Source organism: Bos indicus, chromosome 20, assembly GCF_029378745.1.
Source record: "Bos indicus isolate NIAB-ARS_2022 breed Sahiwal x Tharparkar chromosome 20, NIAB-ARS_B.indTharparkar_mat_pri_1.0, whole genome shotgun sequence".
Taxonomy (NCBI): Eukaryota; Metazoa; Chordata; class Mammalia; order Artiodactyla; family Bovidae; genus Bos; species Bos indicus.
This window is the reverse complement of record NC_091779.1, coordinates 13,676,235-13,689,411: the sequence shown is the minus strand read 5'-3', so window position 1 is coordinate 13,689,411 and position 13,177 is coordinate 13,676,235. Positions and strand designations below refer to the sequence as shown.

Genomic DNA, 13,177 nt, shown 5'->3' with positions numbered 1-13,177 from the left:
ACTCTTGATGTTATACTTTCTTTGGATTTGAAAAAACATATAATGTCTATAAACCATTAGAGCATCATACAGCGCAGTTTCACTGCCTTAAAAATCCTCTGTGCTCTATGTATCCATTTCTTCTCCTGCCACACCAGTCCCTGGAAGCTACTGCTCTTTTTACTTTCTCCAAAGTTTTGCCTTTTCTGAAATAATGTCATATGTGCTTAGTCACTCATTAGTGTCTGATTTTTGCAAACCCATGGACAGTAGTCCGTCAAGCTCCTCTGTCCATGAGATTTTCCAGGCAAGAATAATGGAGTGGGTTGCCAGGAATATCATACAGATGGAATCATATGGCGTCTTTCATTTAACATTATGCATTTCAGGTTCCTCCATGTGTTTCATGACTTAATAGCTCATTTCTTTTCTTTTTAGCACTAAATAATATTTCACTGTCTGGATGTGCCACAGTTTATTCATTCATCTACTAAACGGCATCTTGATTGCTTCCAAGTTTTCGCAATTATGAACGAAGCTGTCATAAGCATCCTTGTGACATAAGGGGCTTCCCTGGTGGCTCAGTGGGGAAAGAATCCACCTGCAATGCAGGAGACCCCAGTTCAATTCCTGGGTCAGGAAGATCTGCTGGAGAAGGGATAGGCTACCCACTCTAGCATTCTTAGGCTTCACTGATGGCTCAGCTGGTAAAGAATCTGGCTGCAATATGGGAGACCTGGGTTCGATCTCTGGGTTAGGAAGATCCCCTAGAGAAGGGAACAGCTACCCACTCCAGTATTCTGGCCTGGAGAATCCCGTGGACTGTATGGTCCATGGGGTCTCAAACAGTCGGACATGACTGAGTGACTTTCTAATTCTAATCTAAGCATCCTTGTGCAGGTTTTTGTGTGGACATACACTTTCAGTCCCTCTGGGTAGATACCAAAGAGCGCAGTTTCTATATTGTTTGGTAAGAGTATGTTTAGTTTTGTAAGAAACTACCAAACTGTCTGCCAGAATGGATGTACTAGTGTGCATTACCACCAGCTGTGAATGAGAGTTTCTATTGTTCTACATCCTGGTAGCATTTGGTGGTGTTGGTTTTCTGGATTTTGGTCATTTTAATAGGTGTGTAGTGGTATCTTGTTTTAGTTTGCATTTCCCTGATGACATATGATGTGGAACAACTTTTCATATACTTAATTATCATCTCTATCTCCTTTGATGGGGTGTTTGTTAAGGTCTTTGGTATGTTTTTTAATCATATTGTTTATTTTCTTATTGATGAGTTTTAAGAGTTCTTTGTATATTTTTGATAAGTCTTTTATCAAATGTCTCTTTTGTAAATATTTCCTCCTAGCCTATGACCTGTCTTACCATTTTCTTTACAGTGTTTTTCTCAGAGCAGAAAATTTTCATTGCAATGAAATCCAGCTTATTCTTTTTCTTTTATGGATTGTGCCTTTGGTGTATCTAAAAAGTCATTGCCAAACCCAGGGTCATCTAGATTTCCTTCTGTGTTGTATTCTAGGAATTTCATAGTTTTGCATTTTACATTTAGGTCTGTGATCCATTTTTTGAGTTATTTTTTGTGAAGGGTGTAAGGTCTGTGTCTAGACTCATTTTTTTGCATGTGGATGTCTAGGTGTTCCAGCACCATTTGTTGAAAAAAATTGTCTGGGCTCTGTTATATAGCCTTTGCCCTTTTGTCAAAAAGAAGTTGTCTATATTTATAGAAGTATATTTTTAATTTCCAAATATTTGGATATTTTCCAGATAGCCTTCTGCTATTTCTAGTTTGGTTCTGTTATTGTTGGAGAGTGTACTTTATATCTTTTCAGTTCTTTTAAACTGTTTTGATTTATGTCCAGCGTATAATTAGTCTTGGTGAATATTCCATGTGTACTCAAGTATTGTTTTCTGTTGTTGAGTTGAGGGTTCTATAAATGTCAGGTGAAGATAAACGATAATGTTGTTCAGGTTTTTTGTATCTCAGCTGATTTTCTCTTGGCCTGTTCAATTAATTTCTGAGAAAGGAAGCCTCTAAATGATTTGTCTATTTCTTCTTTCAGTTCTATCAGTTTTTGCTTTGTGTATTTTTTTAAATTGAAGTATAGTTGATTTACAATGCTGTGTTAATTTCTGCTGCAACAATGTGATTCAATTATATATAGATATATAGATATATTCTTTATATATATGTGTGCTTTCTTTTCTATTATAGTTTATCATGGGATATTGAATTGCTTAGTATATTTTGAAGTTCTGCTTTTAGATATATACATATTTAGAATTGTTACATCTACTTAGAGAACTGTCCCATTTATCATTATATAATGTTCCTTATTATCTGTAGTAATATTCTGAGTTTACAGGTATTTTCTTTTAGCACTTTAAAGATGGCATTCCATTGTCTTCTGGCTTGCATAGTTTCAGACAAGAGATGGCTGTAACATGCAATGTGTTCTTTTCCTCTGACCACCTTCAAGATTTTCTCTTTGTTCATCATTTTTAGCAGTTCTGTACACTTAGGAATATGGGATAATTTTTTTTCTAGTTCTTTGTTTTGTGTTTGTCTTCCTTGGTGTTCTCTGAACTTATTGGATTTGTGACTTAGTGTCATTAATTTTGGAAAATTTTCAGCTATTCTTTTGTTTTGTTTGGATTTTTTGGCCTGCACTGCACAGCTTGCAGGCTCTCAGTTCCCCAGCGAGGAATTGAACCCAAGCCCTTGGCAGTGAAAGCATGGAGCCCTAACCACTGAACTGCCAGGAAGTCCCCTAATTTTGGAAAATTCTCAGCTATTCTTCAAATATTTCTTCTGTCCTCTATTCTCCTTCTGAAATTCCAGTTACATATTTAGTAGGTCATTTGATATTGCCCTGTAAATCTTGGTTCTCTGTTCTCTGTGTGTGTGTGTATGTTAGGTAATTTCTCTTGACCTATCTTTGGGTTCAGTGATTCTTTGCTTGGCTGTAAGAAGTCCATCGATGAGACTATCACAGGCATTCTTCATCCTTATTACTGTGCTTTTCACGTCTAGCATTTTCATTGTATTCTCATAGTTTCCAGCTCTCTTCCAAAATTATCCATCTGACTGTGCAAACTGTCTATCTTTTCCTCAAGAATGTTTAACATTTAACAATTTATTTTAAATACTCTAATAGCACCAACATTTTTGTCATCTGAATCTCTTTTTCTTGGTCTTTTTGCCTCTTGACATTGTGTTTTTTCCGTGTGTCTTCATATGCCTTACAATTATTTTTTAAAGTCAGACATCTTATATAAAACAGTCAAGACTAAGACAGTCTTTATGCCTAGCAGTGGGCACATACTTGCTGGACCATTCATGTGAGTGTCTGATTCATTCTATTTAGTACTTGAGCTGGATTTGGGCCTTGTTATTGCTATGGTTAACCTCAGTGAACCCAAAGCTTCAGCTCAGATTCCTGTATGTGTTTAGAATGAGAGCTTATTTGCCAGTTTTTTATTAGTCTCTGTTCCCCGCTCAATGTGAGTTTGTCCATTTGTTCTGTGCTTTAAAGAGGTCTCTTTTCATGCTTTGTTCCTCTCCTTGTAGTAGACTGCTATTATTTATTACTAGATTCCTATTAGCCTTGTTAGGGGAGTGTCATTTCTGTTGTTCAGATTAAAGGTCAGTCTTAGGAAGGCTCTGAGTCCCTGGGTGTTAGGAGTGGGCCTGTTCAGTGAATCTGCCCCATCCTCAGCTGTAGGTCTGGGCCAAGGATGTTTTCCTGACCCACCTTCAGAGTAGAGTTTTTTTGTTTGTTTGTTTGCTTTTCTGTTACCATCCCCCACTAGCAGTGAGGTTTTCCAGTGCTCTTAAGGCAACGGTGTTTTTGCCTTTAAGGTCCAGGCTCGTGTTCTCTAGGAGAGAGATGAAACAGACCTGGGCAGGGCTCCCTTCCCCCAGGCCTGCATCAGCACTGATTCTTTCTCAGGGCTCTCATCCTGCCCCTGACTTTTTTGTGTGTACCCAGTAAGATCTGTGGAGAAAACCTTACAAATGGATGCAAAATTTCCCTTGTGTAGTAACTCCTAGTGGTTCCCTACTTTTGCTGGTCCACCATCAATCTTTATCAATTTGTTAAAAATTCTCTTACTGGTGTCTGCAGGTTAAAAAAAACACACATACACACAAGCCAAAAAAAAAAAAGTGCTTGCTTCCTTTCTCTCTATCCTTGGAGGCATCTGTCTTAGATTGTAGATTGCACTTCAACTTTCAATTTATGATGGGCTTCCCTGGTGGCTCAGAGGTTAAAGCACCTGCCTGCAATGCGGGAGACCTGGGTTTGATCCCTGGATCGGGAAGATCCACTGGAGAAGGAAATGACAACCCACTCCAGTATTCTTGCCTGGAGAATCCCATGGACAGAGGAGCTTGGTGTGCTACAGTCTACGGGATCACAAAGAGTCAGACACAACTGAGCAACTTAACTTTCACTTTGAAGAAAAGCTGTGATTTGCAGATTGTCCATCATGTTGCTGTAAGAATAGGATCAATGCCCTGTTCAGCTTGATTCTTAATCAAGCCGTTTCTTAATGGGAAGCTGTAAAAAGACTGGTTTGTTTTTGTTTTACCTGAATAACTTCAGCAGGTAAAAAACAGTTGAGTCATCAAGAAATAATAATACAGTAAAAGATTTACAAATCAAAACATCAAACTAAACTTAAATGTATTTTAGTGCTCTGAGCAAAGAAAAGAGGAGGAAACCTATTCCTACAATAAAGTCTAACAGCCCTTAGCTTCTGGAGAGACCATCACAGATATCACATTGTCCTAGCATAGATGACTTTATAGTATAATTTATGCTTATTTTCCCAGGCTAACTAAAACCATTCTGTTTCCAAAAAGGCCTCTCTGGTTTATAAAAGGAGCTCATTTAATTATGAGTACTGATTCTCCCCTTATTGAATAAAAGAACAACTTTACTCTCTGGATTTTAGTTTTTATCAGTTTTTTTTAATCAATTTTAATTTTAAGGAAAAAGTGCCTAGTAAGTCAAACTCTGTATCTCATATTTGCCTCAACACTATTTAGTGTTTAATGATTCCATCTTTGAAGTCAAAAAGCAGGAGCTGGTTAAAATAAATTGGACATTCAACTATACCCTATTTGAGGTATATATTAATTCTTACATTAAGATTTCAACACAAGTTCAGTTCAGTTCAGTCTCTCAGTCGTGTCCAACTCTTTGCGACCCCATGAATCGCAGCACCCCAGGCCTCCCTGTCCATCACCAACTCCCAGAGTTCACTCAGACTCACATCCATCGAGTCTGGATGGCCATCCAGCCATCTCATCATCTGTCGTCCCCTTCTCCTCCTGCCCCTAATCCCTCCCAGCATCAGAGTCTTTTCCAATGAGTCAACTCTTCACATGAGGTGGCCAAAGTACTGGAGTTTCAGCTTTAGCATCATTCCTTCCAAAGAAATCCCAGGGCTGATCTCCTTTAGAGTGGACTGGAAACCTTGGAAATACACCTCATATCAAGTGATAGTGGGGTTTTTGTGGGTTTTTTTTTTTTTTTAATTTTCATTGTTTCATTTTGACAGAACGCTGACCTACTTCATGAAAGGTGAGTTAAATGTTTCAAAGCATCTTCCGTTATCCAGTGAGTGAGAGAGGCCAAGCCAATGCTGTTGCTACAGAAGAGTGTCTGTGTCTCACCAGTTGTGCTTCTGGTCCCTCAGGGAAGGGAAGTACAACCACGCAGCCTGCTTTGGTCTCCAGCCTGGATGCCTCCTGCCAGACGGGAGCCGCATGATGTCCGTGGCCGCCCTCGTGGTGAACTTCTCACAGCCACTAGCAGGTCGTCCCTCTCTCCTGAGACACGATGAGGTGAGGACTTACTTCCATGAATTCGGTCATGTCATGCATCAGATTTGTGCACAGGTGAGTGTTTTTTTTTCTTTAATGGTAAACCTATTAATTGCTTTTCCAGAATTTTCTTCCCACTGATGTCAGATTTCTCAACATGTTTCTTAGCATGTTTTTCTCAGAAGCTGAACGTGTTCAAAAATGTCATAGGGCTTCTACAAAACCACAAAGTTTTCTTATTGTGTCCTCTTTCACAACATATTTTTACTCCAAGATCAATCCACTGATGAAGGAACTTCACTGAATACCATCCTATGGCGTGAGTGCATGTGTGCTCAGTCATGTCAGACTCTTGCGGCCCTGTGGACTGCAGCCTGCCAGGCTTTGTCTGTGGAGTTTTCCTTAACATTTCCTTCTCCAGGGGATCTTCCCGACCCAGGTTCAAACCCTGCGTCTCCTGTGTTTCCTGCATTATCAGGTGGATTCTTTACCACTGAGCCACCTGGAAGCCCCAGACTGTAAAAGAAAGAAAACTATTGTTAAGGAAGGGTGTCAAATATTTGTTTTTCCCTTTTAAATCTTTTCCTCAGAGGAATTTGGTGTAAGCTTCAGAGATAAACTGTGCTATAATCTGTCTCTTATGCTTATTAATGCTTTGTTTAGTTCAATGGTTTTCAGTCATCCAGACTTTATACTCCTTTTTAAATAATAAATAATTTCTTAGACCATCCTTTACTAGGCGTCAATGAAAATCACAGATAACATGGTATAACCATGGGGGGAATTTACCAAGAAAGAGATGTATGTGTGCAATAGATTACAACTAATTTCTCTTTATTTCTAAAAATGGAAAGTATATTTATTCTCAACTTCATGACACAGTCCAGTAAACTAGGCCCAGACTGTTCTAGGATGAACCATGTGAACTTGCTAATATTTAACCACTACTGACATGAAAACATCTAGTCCAGTTGTTCAACCTAACAGTTTTTTAAATTGATATTTACATAAATGGAGGGTGGAGGGACAGTTTTCCAAATTGTAAATCTCCATCCATCTCTAAAGGTGAACTTTTTAGAAATAACCTCTTTATTAGAATAGTTTTAGATTTACAGAAAAATTGCAAAGATAGAGCTCCTCACCTTGTTGCCCTTACTATTAACATCTTACAGTACATTTGCCAAAACTAGGAAGCTAATTTATGGTACTTCTAACTAAACTCAACACTTTACTTGGATTTTTCCAGTTTTACCCAAACGGTCTTTTCTGTACAGATTTTTTTTTTCAAATCTAGGTAATATCCTCACTAAACATAAACAAAAGCATTTTCTTTATATTTTTCAAATTATGGGCCCGCCAGGCTCTTCTTTCCATGGGATTTTCAGGCAAAACTACCGGAGTTGGTTGCCATTTCCTTCTCCAGGGGATCTTCACTACCTAGATCAAACAAGGATCGAACCCTGTCTCCTGTGTCTCCTGCATTGAAGGCAGATTCTTTACCCACTGAGCCATCAGGAAAACCCCTTAATATCCTCACTGAACATAAAAGAAAACATTTTGTTTATGTTTTTCAAGTCCTAGGCATGGTTGTGTAGAATGACATAATGAAGAATTCAGGTTCAGTTCAGTTCAGTTCAGTCGCTCAGTCATGTCCGACTCTTTGCGATCCCATGAATCGCAGCACGCCAGGCCTCCCTGTCCATCACCAACTCCTGGAGTTCACTCAGACTCACGTCCATCGAGTCAGTGATGCCATCCAGCCATCTCATCCTCCGTTGTCCCCTTCTCCTCCTGCCCCCAATCCCTTCCAGCATCAGAGTCTTTTCCAATGAGTCAACTCTTCGCAGGAGATGGCCAAAGTACTGGAGTTTCAGCTTCAGCATCATTCCCTCCAAAGGAATCCCAGGGCTGATCTCCTTCAGAATGGACTGGTTGGATCTCCTTGCAGTCCAAGGGACTCTCAAGAGTCTTCTCCAACACCACAGTTCAAAAGCATCAATTCTTCGGTGCTCAGCTTCCTTCACAGTCCAACTCTCACATCCATACATGACCACAGGAAAAACCATAGCCTTGACTAGACGGACCTTGTTGGCAAAGTAATGTCTCTCCTTTTGAATATGCTATCTAGGTTGGTCATAACTTTCCTTCCAAGGAGTAAGCGTCTTTTAATTTCACGGCTGCAGTCACCATCTGCAGTGATTTTGGAGCCCCCCAAAAATAAAGTCTGACACTGTTTCCCCATCTATTTCCCATAAACTGATGGGATCAGATGCCATAATCTTCGTTTTCTGAATGTTGAGCTTTAAGCCAACTTTTTTACTCTCCTCTTTCACTTTCATCAAGAGGCTTTTTAGTTCCTCTTCACTTTCTGCCATAAGGGTGGTGTCATCTGCATATCTGAGGTTATTGAGATTTCTCCCGGCAGTCTTGATTCCAGCTTATGCTTCTTCCAGCCCAGCGTTTCTCATGATGTACTCTGCATAGAAGTTAAATAAGCAGGGTGACAATATACAGCCTTGACGTACTCCTTTTCCTATTTGGAACCAGTCTGTTGTTCCATGTCCAGTTCTAACTGTTGCTTCCTGACCTGCATATAGGTTGCTCAAGAAGCAGGTCAGGTGCTCTGGTATTCCCATCTCTTTCAGAATTCAGGTTACATGTGAATAAACCTGAACCTTGCAGCAAAAACTGCAGACTGATATGTAAGTGGTTTTGTCAATTCAAGACCAAGAGTAGTATAGCCACTTGTCTTAAGAGTGCTATTAATATAGCACAATACCATAGATTGGGTGGCTTATAAATAGCACGTTGTCCTGATGGCAGTTCAATGCTGGACATTCAGCATCCCACACCTAGAGTAGCCCCTACTGCTGCTGCTGCTGCTAAATCACCTCAGTCATGTCCAACTCTGTGCGACCCCATAAACAGCAGCCCACCAGGCTCCTCTGTCCCTGGGATTCTCCAGGCAAGAATACTGGAGTGGGTTGCCATTTCCTTCTCCAGAGTAGCCCCTAATCATTGTAATAATCAAAAATGTACCCATTCTTTTCCAGAAAACTACTATCACTTTTGTTAAAAGAAAAAAAAAAAAACTATTTAGTTCTTTCAACATTTTGTCTTTACTTCCTGGTACTTCCATGTTCTATTTTTAAAAAGCAGAGGGGAATAGGATATGAATCTATTCAGATAAATAAATCCTGCTATACTAATACAGCCATTTCTACTCTCTATTTAATCCAAAGAAAATAAAGCTTTCAGAATAACATAAATTTTTTCCTTAGATAATGTTAAAGTCTATTTTCACAGCAATAGGGTTCCTGAAATATTTATTTTCCATCAGTGTCCATTCTATGACCAGCATTTCCTTTAAGTAGAATAAAACTAGATTCCATTTTTCTAAAACATTTTTATGAATAATTTGGAAAAGTCAAATATTTTTCTTAATTTCAGACTTATGTGACTTAGATTATCTAAGATCCAGGTATGTACTTGTACCTAGATAAACAGTAGATCTTCTTTGGATCTGAGAACCTATGAAAATCTGATTTAAGCTATAGAAATCTCTTCAAGAAAAATAGACATAAATTTACGCAACCAAATTTTTAAATGGAATTTCAAAGGTCTGCTAACCCCCTAAAGCCTAGGTCATACTGAATTCCAAGCTAACAACTATTTCCTCCTTTGTTTGGATGTTAATTATCAGCTAATGATCTCATGAGGAAGTCGTTTGGTGTCTTAATCACATTTATTAAAATAATACTGATTGTCAAATAGGGTTTTCTGTGCTTTTGATGCATGCTCTTATTTTGAAACACGACCCTCATTTAACCTTAATATCATATGCTTATCATGTATTCACAAAGCAGTTCTCTATTACTCTGTTATTCTCACTGTTTCTTATGTTAATTTTGATCCTTTGAAATACCCACTTTAGTACTGGAAAATAAATTTCTTGATTCTATTTCATTTTAAAGTTCTGTGACTCATGACTGAAATATATATACACGTCTATGGGTGAGCTATATATAAATATATAATTATATATGCGACTCAACATGCTTATGAATATATATGAATCAGTATGTATATATATACTGATGAATGAAATATGTGTATGTTTCATATATATGCTATGCTAAGTCACTTCAGTCATGTCCGACTCTGTGTGACCCCACAGACGGCAGCCCACCAGGCTCCCCCATCCCTGGGATTCTCCAGGCAAGAACACTGGAGTGGGGTGCCATCGCCTTCTCCGTTCATATATATACATACATATATATGAATGAACTATGTATGCATGTATATAATTATATGTGACAACTATCTATCTATATATGAATCGGTAAATAGCCGACTCATTGGAAAAGACTCTGATGCTGAGAAAGATTGAAGGCAAAAGGAGGAGGGGGCGGCAGAGGATGAAATAGTTAGATAGCATCATTGACTCAATGGACATGTATTTGAGCAAACTCTCAGAGGTAGAGGAGGACGGAGGAGCTTGGTATTCTGCCGTCCATGGAGTCGCAAAGAGTCAGACACAACTTAGCAACTGAACAACAATAAATATATATGAATCAGTATATATACTGATATACTGATGGTGAATGATATCTCTTGAAACAGTAGACTATATTCAAAGACTTTGCCTAACCTCCTTCATGAACATAAAATGTGTCATACAGATGAATAGTGTATTAGTACAATCCCTTGTTCGGTCATCTCCTAATGAGATTATCTTTGAAAAATCTCTTGTTTGTTAATCCTTTCAAATGTCCTATAATATGTTAAGATCTTTTAAAGTAATGTATTTGAAACCAGTGATCATTGCTTTTGTCTTAAAAATCACAGACAGAGATCCACATATTTGCAGCTTTATAATGATTTTAAAACCTTTTGTACCGACCTAAAATAGATGGAAATGAAAAAGGAGTATAATAGTTTCTATGTGCAGTAATACTTCTGACTTATATCTGAGAAATATATAGTGAATTTATTAATTTGCCATATATATTCAGTAGATTGTTTTTAAGATATGGCAGCCAAATGTTTCAGTTCTCCAGGCTGGCAGTTTGCAAGTTTGATGACCAAAAGAGCTTGCTAGAGCTTGTCATAGTAATATTTAAATAGGTCAGCAGGAACATCCAGTTTTCAAACATGTAGATGGACTAGTTCAAGGTGTCTACTATCTCATCATTCAGGAGATGAGTTTCACTCATGTCTTTGTGTTTACACTACAGGGTAGATAATTTTGACGATAGCACTCAGGAGGTGGCATCTCTAGTATCTGTTCCTGTTTCATGGCTTTATTGTGGTTTGGGCTGTCAGTAATTGCTGGCCTTTTGAACTTCTGTAGAAGAGATTAATGCTTCTTAACAGCTTCCATTGTGCTGTCTGTATTGGTTGTGCATTAAGAGCAATAGTGAATTTTGGACTGTTAGAGATCATTATTTTAAAGCAACACATAAGAATCCAATAAAGCCTTATTAAAGTGAAAGAAAAACTTCACATTTCAAATAATCTGTCAACTTCATCTAAAAACTAATATTTTTTCTGCTTTAAATATTTTGGATTACACACTATTTTAAATAAACATGGTCTATATCAGTTAGGAAGCACCCTAGTGTTATAAAAAGAGTACTGGATTAAAAAATCATTCATGTATTTGTGGGCCTGGCTGTTTGACTTTTGGCACGTTTTTCAGGCAACCCACTCCAATATTCTTGGGCTTCCCTTGTGGCTCAGCTGGTAAAGAATCCATCTGCAATGCGGGAGACCTGCGTTCGATCCCTGGGTTGGGAAGATCCCCTGGAGAAGGGAAAGGTTACTCACTCCATTATTCTGGCCTGGAGAATTCCATGGACTGTATAGTCCATGGGGTCACAAAGAGTCAGACACAACTAAGCAATTTTCACTTTCAACCTCCTTGAGCCGTCTCTTTTTTTCTTACTCATAAAATGGGAACAACAACAGTTCTCATATATACTTCCCTGGAGTGCTGATGTGATTAAATAATGTGTGAAAAGGTACTTGGAAAAGAATAAAGTGCCATACATATCAGAAGTGTTCTTGTAACTATGCTTATATATAATTCAACTCTTTTGAAATCAATAAGTAGCGCACAGGTCATAATTTAAGAAGGTTATAAAGATTGCCATGAAGAAAAGCACTGTCACTTCAGATTTAAGAGAGTTCACAAATGCCTACCCTCCATGGGTATTGGGTGAAGATCTATGGAAGGTGATTGGAAACCATCGCATTTGTATTTTTGTTTTGTTTTAATGATTCCTGCCTACTTAGAAGTTTGATTCCTAGAGCTAGAGCAGAATGAGCACTTTGTTTATTCATTTATTTGTTTTTTAAAAGTATCTTTTTTTTTTTGGTTGTGCCGTACAGCTTTCAGGATCTTAGTTCCCTGACCAGGGATTGAACCCAGGCCCTTGGCAGTGAGAGGGTAGAGTCTTAACCACTGGACCAGCAGGGAGTTCCCCAGTTTGAGCAATTTAGAGTATTGGCAGAGGTGGAAAGGAAATCTGGGTCCATTTATCTTCAGCATTAACACCAAGGAATAGGTACTTGGAGGAAGCTAAGGAGAGGCTTGATCAGACCAGCCAAGACTATACTGGGCAGGCCAGGAAGAATGATGGCAGCCAAGATTTACTGAGAACTGACCATGTGCCAGACATTGTAGTCAGTGCCTTACATTCATTCTTTAATTTTATACATACAGTGTGCTCAGAAGTGGGTTGACCAGTCTACTTCTATTACTATACTCTTATTGCCCCCATTTTCTTTCTTTTTTTTTTTTTTGGTTCTACTAGTTTATTGCTACCAACCCACCTCCCTCCACCCCCATCATGCATGCGTGCTCAGTCATGTAACCCCATGGATTGCAGTCTACCAGGCTTCTCTGTCCAGGGATTTTTCCAGGCAAGAATACTGGAATGGGCTGTATTGCCCCCATTTTCAAGTGGAAAAAAACTAAGACTTAGGAAAGTTAAATGTTCACCCCGGATCTAACCACCCTGCTCCTTACCCCTCTATTTGATTGCTTGTAACTATTCTTTGCACCCCCATCCTTGTGATGGAGACAGCATTATGTCATGGGGTCTGAATTTGGGCTCCCAGGCATGGATTCCTGTTGGATGGACTTCTTCTTTCTGAGTTTCTTCTATCGAATTCCATCTAAATCAATCTCCTGTAAATGTGTGTGGAATGATGAGATTATGTAGTTCCACATTTCCCTTTGTGTAAGTTGACCTTTTAGGTCTCAGTCCTGAAGTCCACTGAACACCTATCAACAACCTTGTAGCCTCTGCTCCCTGCTCCCAATGCTGCAGCCTGTTATAGTTTCCAATG

The 13,177-nt window shown here is 38.7% G+C and overlaps 1 protein-coding gene across 2 annotated transcripts in view; it reads left to right on the top strand.

Moving 5' to 3' along the window:
* Positions 1 to 13,177, top strand: part of NLN (neurolysin) — a 100,722-nt gene that overhangs the window by 66,862 nt on the left and 20,683 nt on the right. For both annotated transcript variants that reach the window (XM_019983055.2, XM_070774613.1), the window contains one exon: positions 5,695 to 5,896. In XM_019983055.2, coding sequence (XP_019838614.2) covers positions 5,695 to 5,896 — 202 coding nt within the window. The remainder of the gene's footprint in view (positions 1 to 5,694; positions 5,897 to 13,177) is intronic.